The 14,115-nt window shown below is 35.6% G+C and overlaps 1 protein-coding gene across 32 annotated transcripts in view; it reads right to left on the reverse strand.

The window, feature by feature from the left end:
• Positions 1-14,115, reverse strand: part of CCSER2 (coiled-coil serine rich protein 2) — a 163,767-nt gene that overhangs the window by 26,792 nt on the left and 122,860 nt on the right. For 31 of the 32 annotated variants that reach the window (XR_014075052.1, XR_014075053.1, XR_014075062.1 and 28 more), the window contains one exon: positions 7,326-7,415. Coding sequence is in view for 27 of the 32 variants with exons in the window: in XM_081563271.1 (XP_081419397.1) it covers positions 7,326-7,415 (90 nt within the window). In the remaining 5 variants the exon portion in view is untranslated. Of the gene's footprint in view, positions 1-5,899; positions 6,204-6,851; positions 7,416-14,115 lie in introns of those variants that run through there. The other variant, XR_014075051.1, reaches the window with a different exon arrangement.

Consider the following 14,115-nt stretch of genomic DNA (forward strand, 5'->3'; position numbering starts at 1 on the left):
TACCCTGTCATCCACATTTGATAACTTACATTCGTCTTCTTTCCATTCTTCTCATCTTTTTCATCTAATCACCCTGATCAAGACAACATATTCTGCCTCAGTGATCTTCTCTCCATTCCATGAGAGATCAAAAATCATAAGTTAGCCCTCATCTCCTCATGCCTGGGCTGTTATAATAATCTTCTAATAAGTTTTCCTTACCGTCATTATGTCCTCACTGGGACTGATTCAGTCCTACTGGGCCCTGCACTAAGACACTAAGCACACAGGAAGGAATGAGACACAGCCCCTGCCTCAAGATGTTCAGTTTCTCCTCTCATATTACTCTTCCTATAGCAAAATATAGTAAGTTTGGTCCCTGCTAGAAACTTCCAGTTACAGAATTAAGTTGAAAGTTCTCAGTCTAACATCTAAGTCTCTCCATAATGCCATCCAAGTGTAATTCTCCAAACTTCTCTCTTCCTCATAATATTTTCAATGCAATCACTACTACTACCATCACCAATAACTACACTAATAAATGGCAAAGTACAGTAACTGATTTTTAAAAATAGAGAGGTTAACAAACCACAAGTTACAGAGTTTTAACAGTAGAAGAAATTTCATCTGCTTGGTAAATTTTTATTTAATCCATGCCCAGGTATTCCTTCTGAGAAAGATAACAAGCAGCCTGTAGTGCTCAGTGATCTCATAAACAATCTCACAGAGTACCACAGTTATTCCAGGACCATGGTAACATGAAGCAAAATAAGGTCACTTCATAATCGTGCCTAAGTACAGATAAAAGCAAGTTTATACTGTGTCATACAGGAAATACTCTAGACTTTTCTACCTTCTGTTAGTATTTAATCTGAGTAAACTCCTGCTTCTGTAGATCTTCCCTCAACCATCCAAGAAAAGCTGAAATATTGTAAAAGATTCTTTCTGGCACATGTTTGAGATCATTCTTCATGATGTGTGTTCTTCATGGCCACAAGAAGTAATCCACCCACCCTGTTTCACAGGTATATAGCAAGCAGGCTTTGGCTGAAGGTCACTTGGCACTTTACTGCTCTGAATCATCAGGGTAGCTACATTTGTTGAGAAATTTTAGGACTAGGTACTATTTTCTGCTATATTAGGAATGCCAATGTTATTTTCCGAAAGAAGCTTCCAAGCATAATACTAAAGAGATACTCTCTAGGAAAAAAATTTTAGTTACATATGACATTTTTTTAGAAAGGAATTTTCTAAAACATTTGGAAAAATGTTTTTGTAATTACCTAAGGAAAAGAAAAGCTAGAATGTTCCAACAAATTAAGCCCTAATAAATTAGCACTCTGCTAACACAAACTAAAAGAGGAGCAGCTTTTATCATCTCTCTTATCATCTCTTATGGAAGCTGATTAATTTCTTCTAAAAGACAGATTTAATCATGCTGCTTCTTAGAAAGTTAGAAGGATCACGCATTTCTTACTCCCTCACATTAAATTCTTAAAAAAAAAAAAAAACACCTTAATTTATTTGGCTGTATAGTTGCGGTCTTAGCTGTGGCACATGGGATCTTTCATTGCAGCACACAGACTTTTTAACTATATCACTCGGCCGGCCTCTAGAGTACGCAGGTTTAGTTGCTCCTCTGCATGTGGGATATTAGTTCCCCTACCAGGGATTAACCCCGTTCCTCTGGATTGCAAGGTGGATTTTTAACCACTGGACCACCCAGGAAGTTCCTAACGTTAAATTCTAAGAATAAAATCTATGTCCTGCCCTCATTGTATGAAATATTTCCCAGCAATGGAAAACATTGGTGCTGTCCGTTGTTTTCTAACTGCTGCGCACACAAACTTTTCTTCTTTCAGTGGATATTTCTAAACAAAGTACTATATTAGTTCTGGAATTTGGTATTAGAGAACATGAATTTAAATATCCTTAAATTATGATCAGATAAGTCACTCAACTGCTATATCATCTAAATTTCATTTGTCCCTATCCTTGAAAAATAATTCCTTTTTTTTCAATTATTAGTTTCAGGTGCTACTGCTTATAAAATCCAGTGTAAAAGGCATATATAATAGAATTATTGGTGTGTTGTCATGCACAAATGCATGCCAGAATGCTGTCTTGGTACAAAGATGGTTCCTATCAACATTTAGCTCACTGAAACATAGGTCATATTTCATGTTCAATGTCTAGTACTAACTAAACATTATTGCACGACCACATCATAAATATCACGTTTATACACTAAATAAAGTATGTATGTGTATATACACATAATGCAATATGTTTTTCCCACTTAAAATACTTTTTCCAGTGGCATATTTTAAATATAAGCAATAGTAAATATAAATAAAGAATTTGGCAAAGAAATAAATCCCTTAATTCCCTTTGGAAATACGTATTAACACTAATGGAACATCTCTCCAACTGGGAGAAAAATGGCACATCTATGTTTAAAATCAGGACATTAACCTTACATAAAAATAAACATAATGCTGCCCACTTCCAAATCAGAAAGGCATTTTTCTGATAAAAGAAAAAGGACTTAGGAAAACATACTCAAGACAAATCTTTTGGCTACATTAATCCTCACATTTAACATTTCACCTTATATCCTGGGCAAGAAAAAAAAAAGGATCAGAGTTCTTTACTAGAACATACATCATGACTATAAGAGCTAGGTAAATTCTGTCTCCTTTCGGAATTATGAACAATTGATAGGGTTTTTCTGTGGTATGTCTGTTATAAACTTTCCTATTTTCTATTTTATAAACAGCTAAAGTAGGAACTTAGTTGACAATGACATTTTGAAGTATATGAATGATCCAATAAATCTGAGGCTTAAGCACAAAGGACTGTAGATGATGTTGACCATATTCCACTATTAAATTTATATAAATTTTATTCGTATCTATTAAACATGCTATAAAGTGGATTAATTCAGTACTAGAAACATCCAACAGAGCATTTAAAATTTATATTAAAAGCATCTTTTTTCATTCCTTTGCTACATGTAATTGTTGTTCAGTCGCTCAGTTCAGTTCACTTCAGTTCAGTCGCTCAGTCGTGTCCAAGTCTTTGTGACCCCTTGGGCTGCATGCAGCGTGCGTGGCTTCCCTGTCTTTCACCATCTCGTGGAGCCAGAAAAATGCCTTTCTGATTTGGAAGTGGGCAGCATTATGTTTATTTTTATGTAAGGTTAATGTCCTGCTCAAAACCATGTCCATTGAGTCAGTGATGCCAGCCAACCATCTTGTCCTCTGTCATCTCCTGCTCCTCCTGCCTTCAATCTTTCCCAGCATCAGGGTCTTTTTCAATTAGTCAGCTCTTCGCCTCAGGTAGCCAAAATTCTGGAGTTTTAGCTTCATCATCAGTCCTTCCAATGAATAGTCAGGGTTGACTTCCTGTAGGATGGACTGGTTTGATCTCCTTTCAGTCCAAGGGACTCTCAAGAGTCTTTTTCAACACCACAGTTCAAAAGCATCAATTCTCCAGCACTCAGCCTTCTTTATGGTCCAACTCTCACATCCATACATGACTACTGGAAAAACCATAGCTTTGACTAGACGGACCTTTAATGGCAAAGTAATGTCTCTGCTTTTTAATATACTGTCTAGGTTGGTCATAACTTTCCTTCCAAGGAGTAAACATCTTTTAATTTCATGGCTGCGGTCACCATCTGCAGTGATTTTGGAGCCCCCCCAAAATAAAGTCTGTCACTGTTTCCATTGTTTCCCCATCTTTGCTATGAAGTGATGGGACCAGAAGCCATGATCTCAGTTTTTTGAATGTTAAGCTTTAAGCCAGCTTTTTCACTCTCCTCTTTCACCTTCATCAAGAGGCCCTTTAGTTCCTCTTCCTTTTCTTCCATAAGGGTGGTGTCACCTGCGTATCTGAGGTTATTGATATTTCTCCCAGCAGTCTTGATTCCAGCTTGTGCTTTATCCAATCCAGCATTTCACATGATATACTCCGCATATTAAGTTGAATAAGCAGGGTGACAACACACAGCCTTGACATACTCCTTTTCCAATCTGAGCCAGTCTGTTGTTCCATGTCAGGTTTTAACTATTGCTTCTTGACCTGCAAACAGATTTCTCAGCAGGCAGGTAAGGTGGTCCAGTATTCCCACGTCTTGAAGAATTTTCCAGTTTGTTGTGATCCACACAGTCAAAGGCTTGAATGTAATCAACGAAGCAGAAGTAGATATCTTTCTGTAATTCTATTGCTTTTTCTATGACCCAACACATGTTGGCAGTTTGATCTCTGATTCCTCTGCCTTTTCTAAATCCAGCTTGTACATCTGGAAGTTCTTGGTTCACATACTGTTTAAGCCTAGCTTTTTTTTTAATAAGAATTCTTAAAATATGAGAGAAAACTAGTATCAGGTCAAACTGTACACGATTTAAGTTTTAACTGACAGGCAGCTTTACCACTGATACTGATAAAACACTACACTCAATTTTAACAGTAATCCAGGTTGGGTCATTATGTGAATCCTTTGGGTCCATCTTGCAAACCCTTCTTTGAGATTAAAGGGCAAAATATTAAGTTCTGATGTGTGAGTCTAGAAATGTATTCTGGTATTGTGGCTTCTATAGTTAAGATGTTTGAACAAATACTTTATAAAAGTATATATCATGAAAATTTAGAATTTACTTAATGTGCAAACTAACTTCGAATCTTCAAATACCGATGCTACATGCTTTTAAAATGATACTTTAGGACTTCCCTGTTGGTCCAGTGGTTAAGAATCCGCCTGCCAATGCAGGTGACATCGGTTCAATCCCTAGTCTGGGAAGATTTTACATGCCTCAGGGCAACGAAGCCCGTGGGCCACAACTACTGAGTCCACGCTCCAGAACCCATGCTCGGCAACAAGAGAAGCTACCACAATGAGAAGGCCACATACTGCAACTAGAGAGTAGCCCTCACTCACCACAACTAAAGAAAGCTTGCTTGCAGCAACAAAGACCCAATGCAGTGATAAATAAATAGATAAATAGAGTAGCATTTAAAAAATGACACTAAAAATACATTTAAAAAAACTTATAATTCAGTCCAAGATAATGCTATTTATAAGAACATGCTTGCACATGGACAGTAATATTTAAAAGTGAGTTTCATTACGTTTTTATGTCCAGAGTGAATCCTTCTTTCTCACATAATCACCATTTTCCTGCATATTCCTAGTCTTCCAGGTATTTTTGTGTGAATGATTACGTACCTTTCATGTTTTTATTCGTCTTGCCACATTATCCATTTCACCATTTCATCTGAGTATTCCATCCCTCAGATGAGAACATTTGGTCAGAAACTGACTTACCCACTCTTCTTCTGAAGGTACCATCTTCTCCTACAACTCATTCTTACCTCTTTCTCTCTTTTTTTCCACTACCTAAATATGAACTCCATTTTTTTTTTAATTGTCCTTCATTTCTTACAAAAATTGCCTTCACTGACTTCCCTGTTAGACTTATTGCTCCCGGCAACCCACTCTAGTATTCTTGCCTGGAGAATCGCCACGGACAGAGGAGCCTAGAAGGCTACAGTTCATGGTGTCACAATGAGTCAGACACAACAGAACAACGACGCACAGCACAGTTTTCCCATATACATCTAGGTCTACTTCATCATTAAGTCTAGAGATGTTCTGTCCAATATCTACTAGCCATATGTGGCTATTTATATTTAAATTAATTACAATTAAATATTTCTTAAAATTCTCTTCTGCAGTCACACTAGCCACATTTTCAAGTATTCAACAGTCACATTCAGCTAGTGGCAACTGCACCAGACAGCAAGGAAATTCTGTGGAAGAGTGCTAATGTAGAAGAGTCTCTTATTCTCAATTCTAGAACTCATCTCTATCTACTGACATCTTTTGCTTTCTATGGTTCAACCACAACATTTACTCTTTTCACTAAGCTCGATTCTTTTATCTAGACTTTCCCAATCCTTTGAATCTTACAGCACTTTCTACACTTTAATTATATCACCTTGCCAGTTCCTTTAATAAGCACTTTAATGGAAGAATCTTTATTTGTCTGTGTGTTTTCTTCCCCAATTCCACACTTTAAGAGGATAATAACTGAGACAGGAAGGGCTCAGCAAATCTTTGCTGAAATTATTAGCTGCTGCTGCTGCTGCTGCTAAGTTGCTTCAGTCGTGTCCGACTGTGTGCGACCCCATAGACGGCAGCCCACCAGGCTCTCCCGTCCCTGGGATTCTCCAGGCAAGAACACTGGAGTGGGTTGCCATTTCCTTCTCCAGTGCATGAAAGGGAAAAGTGAAAGTGAAGTCACTCAGTCGTATCCGACTCTTAGTGACCCCATGGACTACAGCCCACCAGGCTCCTCCGTCCATGGGATTTTCCAGGCAAGAGTACTGGAGTGGGGTGCCATTGCCTTCTCCGGAAATTATTAGCATCGCACTTTATACAGAGCACACAAAAAATAACTACTTATTAAATGAAAAGAAATAAGTATTTTATAAACTTTAAAGGCCTATAACTAAGTTTAAAAAAATCAGACTGTTGATTAATTAACCATTATAATTCCCTGTTCATTTGTGTTACTAGGATTCCACAGATTAATATAAGGCAAAAGTAGGGTCAAGGCTGGCTTATCAGGCATTCTCTTACCAAGAAGTATTTATTACTTGGCACCATACCATAGGATAACAATGACTGATAGCCATGATGGCTCTCTGGCTCAGGCATATCCTGAACTGACTTCAGAAAGTGTATTTTAGCACTTAGTATGTTTTGAAATGTAACATTTTTGAAAAACAATGAAGAAGCACAGAATGCATGGTTATTTTCTACCGTTTAGAGGAAACCATTCCTTACTCTATGCCTAAAACATAACCTTTACTATCTGTATCTTAATGCATTTATGCTTTCTAACAGCCTCAACATTTGGGTAATTATAGTAAGAGAATGTACTTGAAAAATCTCAACAAATAAAAAGAATATGCTACATAATATATTTTCAGAGTCATATGCCACTGAAGAGGCAAGACTGTATTTTGGACCTCTTTTTCCTGTAGCCATGAGGAAACACCACTCTCATAAATACATGCAATGAGAGGGAGACTAGACACTCAAATAAAATGACCTACAGTATGCAGGATGGAAAAGCTACTAAAGCACATTCATTCATATAAGACACAGAATAGAAACTTTAGAAAGCACAGAAACAACTGGGAGACAAGAAAAATCCACTTACCTTAAAAAAAAAAATTCCAGTCATGGCAGATGCAAAATTATTAGAGTAAAAACAGTAGAACAAAACATCAAAATAGAAAATGACAAGAAGAGGATAAGAGCATGTGTTACTTACAGGAATTCTTCTCCACGGTGTTTGGGTATATTTATCAGCATATGTACATTTTTCCTCTTTAGATTTTTGATGGCAGTTACACCGAGTTGCCTAAACAAAAACACAAATTTTTACATTAAAAATTTGTATATGTAAAATTAGTGTAATTTTACATATACACTTATACATACAAACAAAGCAATTAGGGTCTCTCTTAGGAGGTTAAAATAAAAGAAAACATCAAAATCTACTCAGTAGTCTCCCATTTCTTATCCATAGACTAGGTTTTAGATTCACTCACCAAGGCAAAATTTTAAATAGTCAAAACTACCCTTGGCAATCTCATACCATGAAACACACTACCTATGGTTTTATGTATATAAATATACATGTATACAGACATAGAATATATATAGCTATATATAAGCATAGAAAGACTATAATTGCAAAACTATAAATATTTCCCTAAAATGGTACTACAATCACTGCACCCAGTCTCTTAAACTCATTTTTGATGGGACTTAGATATTAAATACCACCAGTCCTCCAGAAAAGTTGTCTCTTCACTCGTGCAATGCATTTAAAAGCCTCTTTACAGATGTGTTAACTTTATTGGACTGGAATATTTTAAAGGATTTCTGTCCTTTGACAAAATCCATCTGACCATCTCAGTTCGTAAACAAATTCTCTTCTTGTAACTTCACTCAGAACATACTCATTCAATCATTTACACAACACAAAGCAACATGCCTATTGTGTAAACTATGGTCTCTCAAATAAACATCAAACTTTTTTAAAAAATGAAAAGACTGATAATGAGAATTTCTCCTGAGTGTGAAGCTGGAATACAGCTGAATTATTCATCAAACAACCTCTCTGGAGGTAAATATACTTTTTTATAGGAAAACCTCTGTAACAAATTCTTGATTATTTCATCAAGCTAAAATGATACATTTCTACTTTTACAATATTTACCAATATTTAAATTCTTTCTTAATTGCAATCAAATGATTACAATTTCCACAATCAAAATCTAGTCAAAACAAAAACCTCTGTAATACAGACATGTTTCCTATTCTTTGTAGTATGTACAGATTTTTCCATTCCAAAACATGAATTTCATTGAAATGAAATTCAATATATAAGCAGGCCAACTTAGATCTCTTGGAATTCAATAGGACTTAACTTTCAACATATATGGGAGGTACGAAAGCAGAAAAAAGATAAAACATTTATCTTAATGCAAGCACATTACTTATTTTATCTTGACTACTGCAATTCCAGAAACAATTTCCTTTCCGCAGCCTATGTGCTAACTAACATATGTAGGACAATCACTGGCAAATATTTGAATTTTCCATAATTTGGAAAATGTAACTTTTGGGGACATTTCAATAGACAGATAACAGCTACGCATATCATTCCCTCTCCATCTGCGTTCTTTATTGCTGACAGATTCTTTCAGATGCTCACCTTCTATGTGGTCCCATATTTCAGGAAGTATGCATCCTCTCTTGACTCAATGATAGATTTTGATTAGTCTGAACCAATCTGATTAATCCTACTCCTCAATGTTTAAGGGACAAAGAACCCAAATCTAGCCAATAAAACATGAGGCAATTCTGGGTTATTTCTAAGAAAGTGTTCTTAATTTTTAAAATGGATATGCTAAAGAAAAACAGGTGCTTTTCCTGTCTTTGGGGACCACGGTGTGAGTATGTGACACAGAGAGATACCACAAACATCTTGTGACCATGAAAGGACATGAAAGAATCCAAGAGGATTTCAGAAAAGTCATGCGAGAAAGTCTCTTGTTCTGAAAATATGACCAATTAAGAAACCATGAAAACAGATGGGCCAATACACTTTCTTGTTATTTAAGTTTATAAACATTCTTATTTTCAAGTCACTTTAGTCAGACTTTTACTTAAAACTTAAAATATCACTAGACAGGCACTGATTCACTAGATGGGTGATTTGGAGCAAATCATCAAATAAGAGTTATTATTTATCATGTACCCATGGGCCAATTATAGCATTAAGGAGTTTACATACATAGTTCATTTAGTTTATAATACAACACTATACTGGTCGGTATTATTTTACTATCCCCACACACAGCAGAGGCTTAAAAGAAATTAAGTAACTTCCCTAAGAGAACATGGCTACTAAGTTTCAGAGCCAGGATTTGAACATAGGTCTATGTAGCTTCAAGTCTGGTCATGGCTTCTCAAATACTCAAATACACAGCTAGCCTACTTAAGCTCAATTCCACTTTCTATGTCTCCACAAAGAAAATTCTACACCAGTACTTTCATAGGATTACTCTAAGGACTCAAAGAACAAATATATCTAAATTAATTATTATTTAACTACAGTATACTGAGGTAAAAATATACACACATTCTAAGCATTTGGAATAAGGTTTAAACAGTCAAGCCTCTATACTTTTTGGCTTAATTTTTGAGTCACTGCAATCTGATTTTGTATCTGCATATTTCTCATAAAATAAGAATTTAACACATTATATTGTCACTGTATTTTTTTTAAAGTTTACATATAAACAGAGGTTAGAGCTGTCTATTTCTGAAAAAAGATAAAAAGTATAGCAAGCTAGAAATGTAAAACGACTTGAAATCACCTAGAAAAACCGCCACATTTTTGATAAAGAAAGCACTAGAGTGATAGAAACTGCCAATGTCATTCAGCTAATTAATACGGACAACAAGAAAAGTTCTCTAATTCCTAGTCCATGGCTCCTCTGATGATATTTTGCTGTTTTTAAGAAAACTAACTAAGGGATATAAAGAAAGAAAAAGACTATAAAGAGAAGGGCTTTCCATCTTGTTCCATTGGTCTGTATTTCTGTTTTTGTGCCAGTACCATACTGTCTTGATGACTGTAGCTGTGTAGTATAATCTGAAGTCAGGAAGGTTGATTCCTCCAGCTCCATTCTTCTTTCTCAAGACTGCTTTGGCTATTCAGGGTCTTCTGTGTTTCCATATGAATTGTGAAATTTTTTGTTCTAGTTCTGTGAAAAATACCACTGGTAATTTGATGGAGATCACACTGAATCTGTAGACTGCATTTGGTAGTATAGTCATTTTCACAACATTCATTCTTCCTACCCAGGAACAAGGAATATCCCTCCATCTGTTTAAGTTGTCTTTAATTTCTTTCATTAGTGTCTTATACTTTTCTGTGTACAGTTCTTTTGTCTCCTTAGGTAAGTTTATTCCCAGATATTTAATTCTTTTTGTTGCAATGGTGAATGGGACTGATTCCTTCATTTCTCTTTCTGATTTTTCATTGTTAGTATATAGACATGCAAGTGATTTCTGTGTACTTATTTTGTACCCTGAAAACTCTGCTAAATTCACTGATTAGTGCCAGTAATTTTCTGATACTATCTTTAGGGTTTTCTATGTACAGTATCACATCATCTGCAAACAGTGAGAGCTTTACTTCTTTTCTGGTCTGGATTCCTTTCTTTTTCTTTTCTGATTGCTGTAGCTAGGACTTTCAGAATTATGTTGAGTAATAGTGGTGAAAGTAGACATCCTTGTCTTGTTCTTGATCTTAGGGGGAATGCTTTCACCCTTGAGAATAATGGGAGTTTCTCACCATTGAGAATGTTTGCTGTAGGCTTATCATATGTGGCCTTTACTATGTTAAGTTCCTTCTATGCCCATTTTTTGAAGAGTTTTATTCATAAATGGGTGCTGAATTTTGTCAAAGGCTTTTTCCGCATCTATTGAGAATATCATATGGTTTTATCTTTCAGTTTGTTAATATGGTGTATCGCACTGACTGATTTGCATGTATTGAAGAATCACTGCATTCCTGGAATAAACCCAACTTATTCATGATGTATGAGCTTTTTGATGTGTTGCTGTAATCTGTTTGCTAAAATTTTGTTGAGGATTTTTGCATCTATGTTCATTAGTGATACTGGCCTGTAGTTTTCTTTTTTGTGTGTTGTCTTTGTCTGGTTTTGGTATCGGGGTGATAGTGGCCTTGTAGAATGAGTTTGCAATTTTTTGAAAGAGTTTTAGAAGGATAGGCATTAGCTCTTCTCTAAACGTTTGGTAGAATTCTCCTTTGAAGCCATCTGGACCTGACTTTTTGTTTTCTGGGAGACTTTTTATCACAGCTTCAATTTCAGTGCTTGTAATTGGGTTGTTCATAATTTCTATTTCTTCCTGGTTCAGTCTTGGAAGATTGAACTTTTCTAAGAATCTGTCCATTTCTTCCAGGTTATCCATTTTATTGCCATATAGTTGTTAATAATAGTCTCATAATCCTTTGTATTTCTGCACTGTCTGTTCTAACCTGTCCTTTTTCATTTCTAATTTTGTTGCATTGATTCTTTTTCTTGATGAGTCTGGCTAAAGGCTTGTCAATTTTGTTTATCTTCTAAAAGAACCAGCTTTTAGTTTTATTAATCTTTATTATTGTTTCTTTCATTTCTTTTTCATTTATTTCTGCTTGGGTCTTTATGATTTCTTTCCTTCCACTAATTTTGGGTTTTTTTCTTCTTCTTTTTCCAGTTGTTTTAGGTGTAAAGTTAGATTGTCTATTTGATGTTTTTCTTATTTCTTGAGGTAGAATTGTATTGCTATAAACTTCCCTCTTAGAACTGCTTTTGCTGCACCTCATAGATTTTGAGTTGTTGTGTTTTCACTGGCATTTGTTTCTAGAAATTTTTTCATTTTCCATTTGATTTCCTCAGTAACCTGTTGGTTATTTAGAAACATGTTGTTTAATCTCCATGAGTTTGTGTTTCTTGCAGTTTTTTTCTTGTAACTGATATCTAGACTCATAGCGCTGTTGTCAAGAGAAGATGCTTGATATGATTTCAATCTTCTTAAATTTGAGGTTTGATTTGTGACCCAAGATGTGGTCTATCCTGGAGAATGTTTCCTGTGCACTTGAGAAGAAGGTGTATTCTTCTGTGTTTGGATGGAATGTCCTGAAGATATCAATGAGATCCAGCTCATCTAATGTGTCATTTAAGACTTGTGTTTCCTTATTAATTTTCTGTTTTGGTATCTGTCCACTTGTGTGACTGGGGTGTTAAAGTCTCCTACTATTTATATGTTACTGTCAATTTCATCTTTTATGTCTGTCAGTGTTTGTCTTATGGATGGAGGTGCTCCTATGTTGAGTGCACAGATATTCACAATTGTTACGTCTTCCTCTTAAGATCAGTCCCATAATCATTATGTAATGTCCTTCCTTATCTCTTGTAATACTCTTTATTTTAAGGTCTATTATGTCTGTTATGAGGATTGCTACTCCAGTTTTCTTCTGCTTCCCATCTGCATGGAATATATTTTTGCATCCTCTCACTTTCAGTGTATTATGTGTCTTTAGGTCTGAAGTGAGTTTCTTGTAGACAGCATACATATGGGTCTTGTTTTTGTGTCCATTCAGCCAGTCTGTGTCTTTTGGATGGAGCATTTAATCCATTTACATTTAAAGTAATTACTGATATGTATGTTCCTATTGCCACTTTCTTGTTTGGGGTTGATTTTGTAGATCATTTTTCTTCTCTTGTATTCTTGACTATGTATGTCCCTTTAACATTTGTTGTAAAGCTGGTTTGCTGGTACTGAATTCTCTTAACTTTTGCTTGCCTAAAAAGCTTTATATTTCTTCATCAATTTTGAATGAGATTCTTGCCAGGTACAGTAATCTTTGCTACTTATTTTTCCCTTTCAGTACTTAAAATATATCCTGCCATTCCTTTCTGACCTGCAGAGTTTCTGCTGAAAGATCAGCTGTTAAGCATATGGGGTTTCCCTGGTATGTTACTTGTTACTTCTCCCTTGCTGCTTTTAATATTCTTTCTTTGTGTCTACTCCTTGTTAGCTTGATTAGTATGTGTTTTGGCGTGTTTCTCCTTTGGTTTATGCTGTGTGGGACTCTGTGCCTCTTGGACTTGAATGACTATTTCCTTTTCCATGTTGGGAAAATTTTCAACTATAATCTCTTCAAAAATTTTCTCATACCCTTTCTTTTCCTCTTCTTCTTCTGGGATCCCTATAATTGAAATGTTGGTGCATTTGATACTGTCCCAGAGGTCTCTGAGACTATCCTCAGTTCTTTTCATTCTTTTTATTTTGCTATTCAGAAGTTATTTCCACCATTTTATCTTCCTCACTGATTCGTTCTTCTCCTTCAGATATTCTGCTATTGATTCCTTCTAGAGTATTTTTAACTTCAGTAATTGTGTTGTTGTCTCTGTATGTTTATTCTTTAATTCTTCTAAGTCTTTGTTAATTGATTCTTGCATTTTCTCCAATTTGTTTTCAAAGTTTTTGATCATCTTTACTATCACTATTCTGAATTCTTTTTCAGGTAGTTTGTCTTTCTCTTCATTTATTTGGACTTCTCTGTTTCTAGTTTGTTACTTCATTTGTGTAGTATTTCTCTGCCTTTTCATTATTTTTTTTTTTTAACTTACTGTGTTTGAGGTCTCCTTTTCCGAGGCTTCAAGGTTGAATTCTTTCTTCCTTTTGGTGTCTGCCCTCCTAAGTTTGGTCCAGTGGTTTGTGTAAGCTTCATATAGGGTGAGATTTGTGCTGAGTTTTTGTTTGCTTTTCCTCTGATGGGCAAGGCTGAGTGAGGTGGTAATCCTGTCCGCTGATGACTGGGTTTGTATTTTTGTTTTGTTTGTTGTTTAGATGAGGCATCCTGCACAGGGTGCTACTGGTGGTTGGATGATGCTGGGTCTTGTATTCAAGTGGTTTCCTTTGTGTGAGTTCTCACTATTTGATACTCCCTAAGGTTAGTTCTCTGGTAGTCT

Source organism: Giraffa tippelskirchi, chromosome 2, assembly GCF_054371585.1.
Source record: "Giraffa tippelskirchi isolate mGirTip1 chromosome 2, T2T-mGirTip1v1.2.pri, whole genome shotgun sequence".
Classification (NCBI taxonomy): Eukaryota; Metazoa; Chordata; class Mammalia; order Artiodactyla; family Giraffidae; genus Giraffa; species Giraffa tippelskirchi.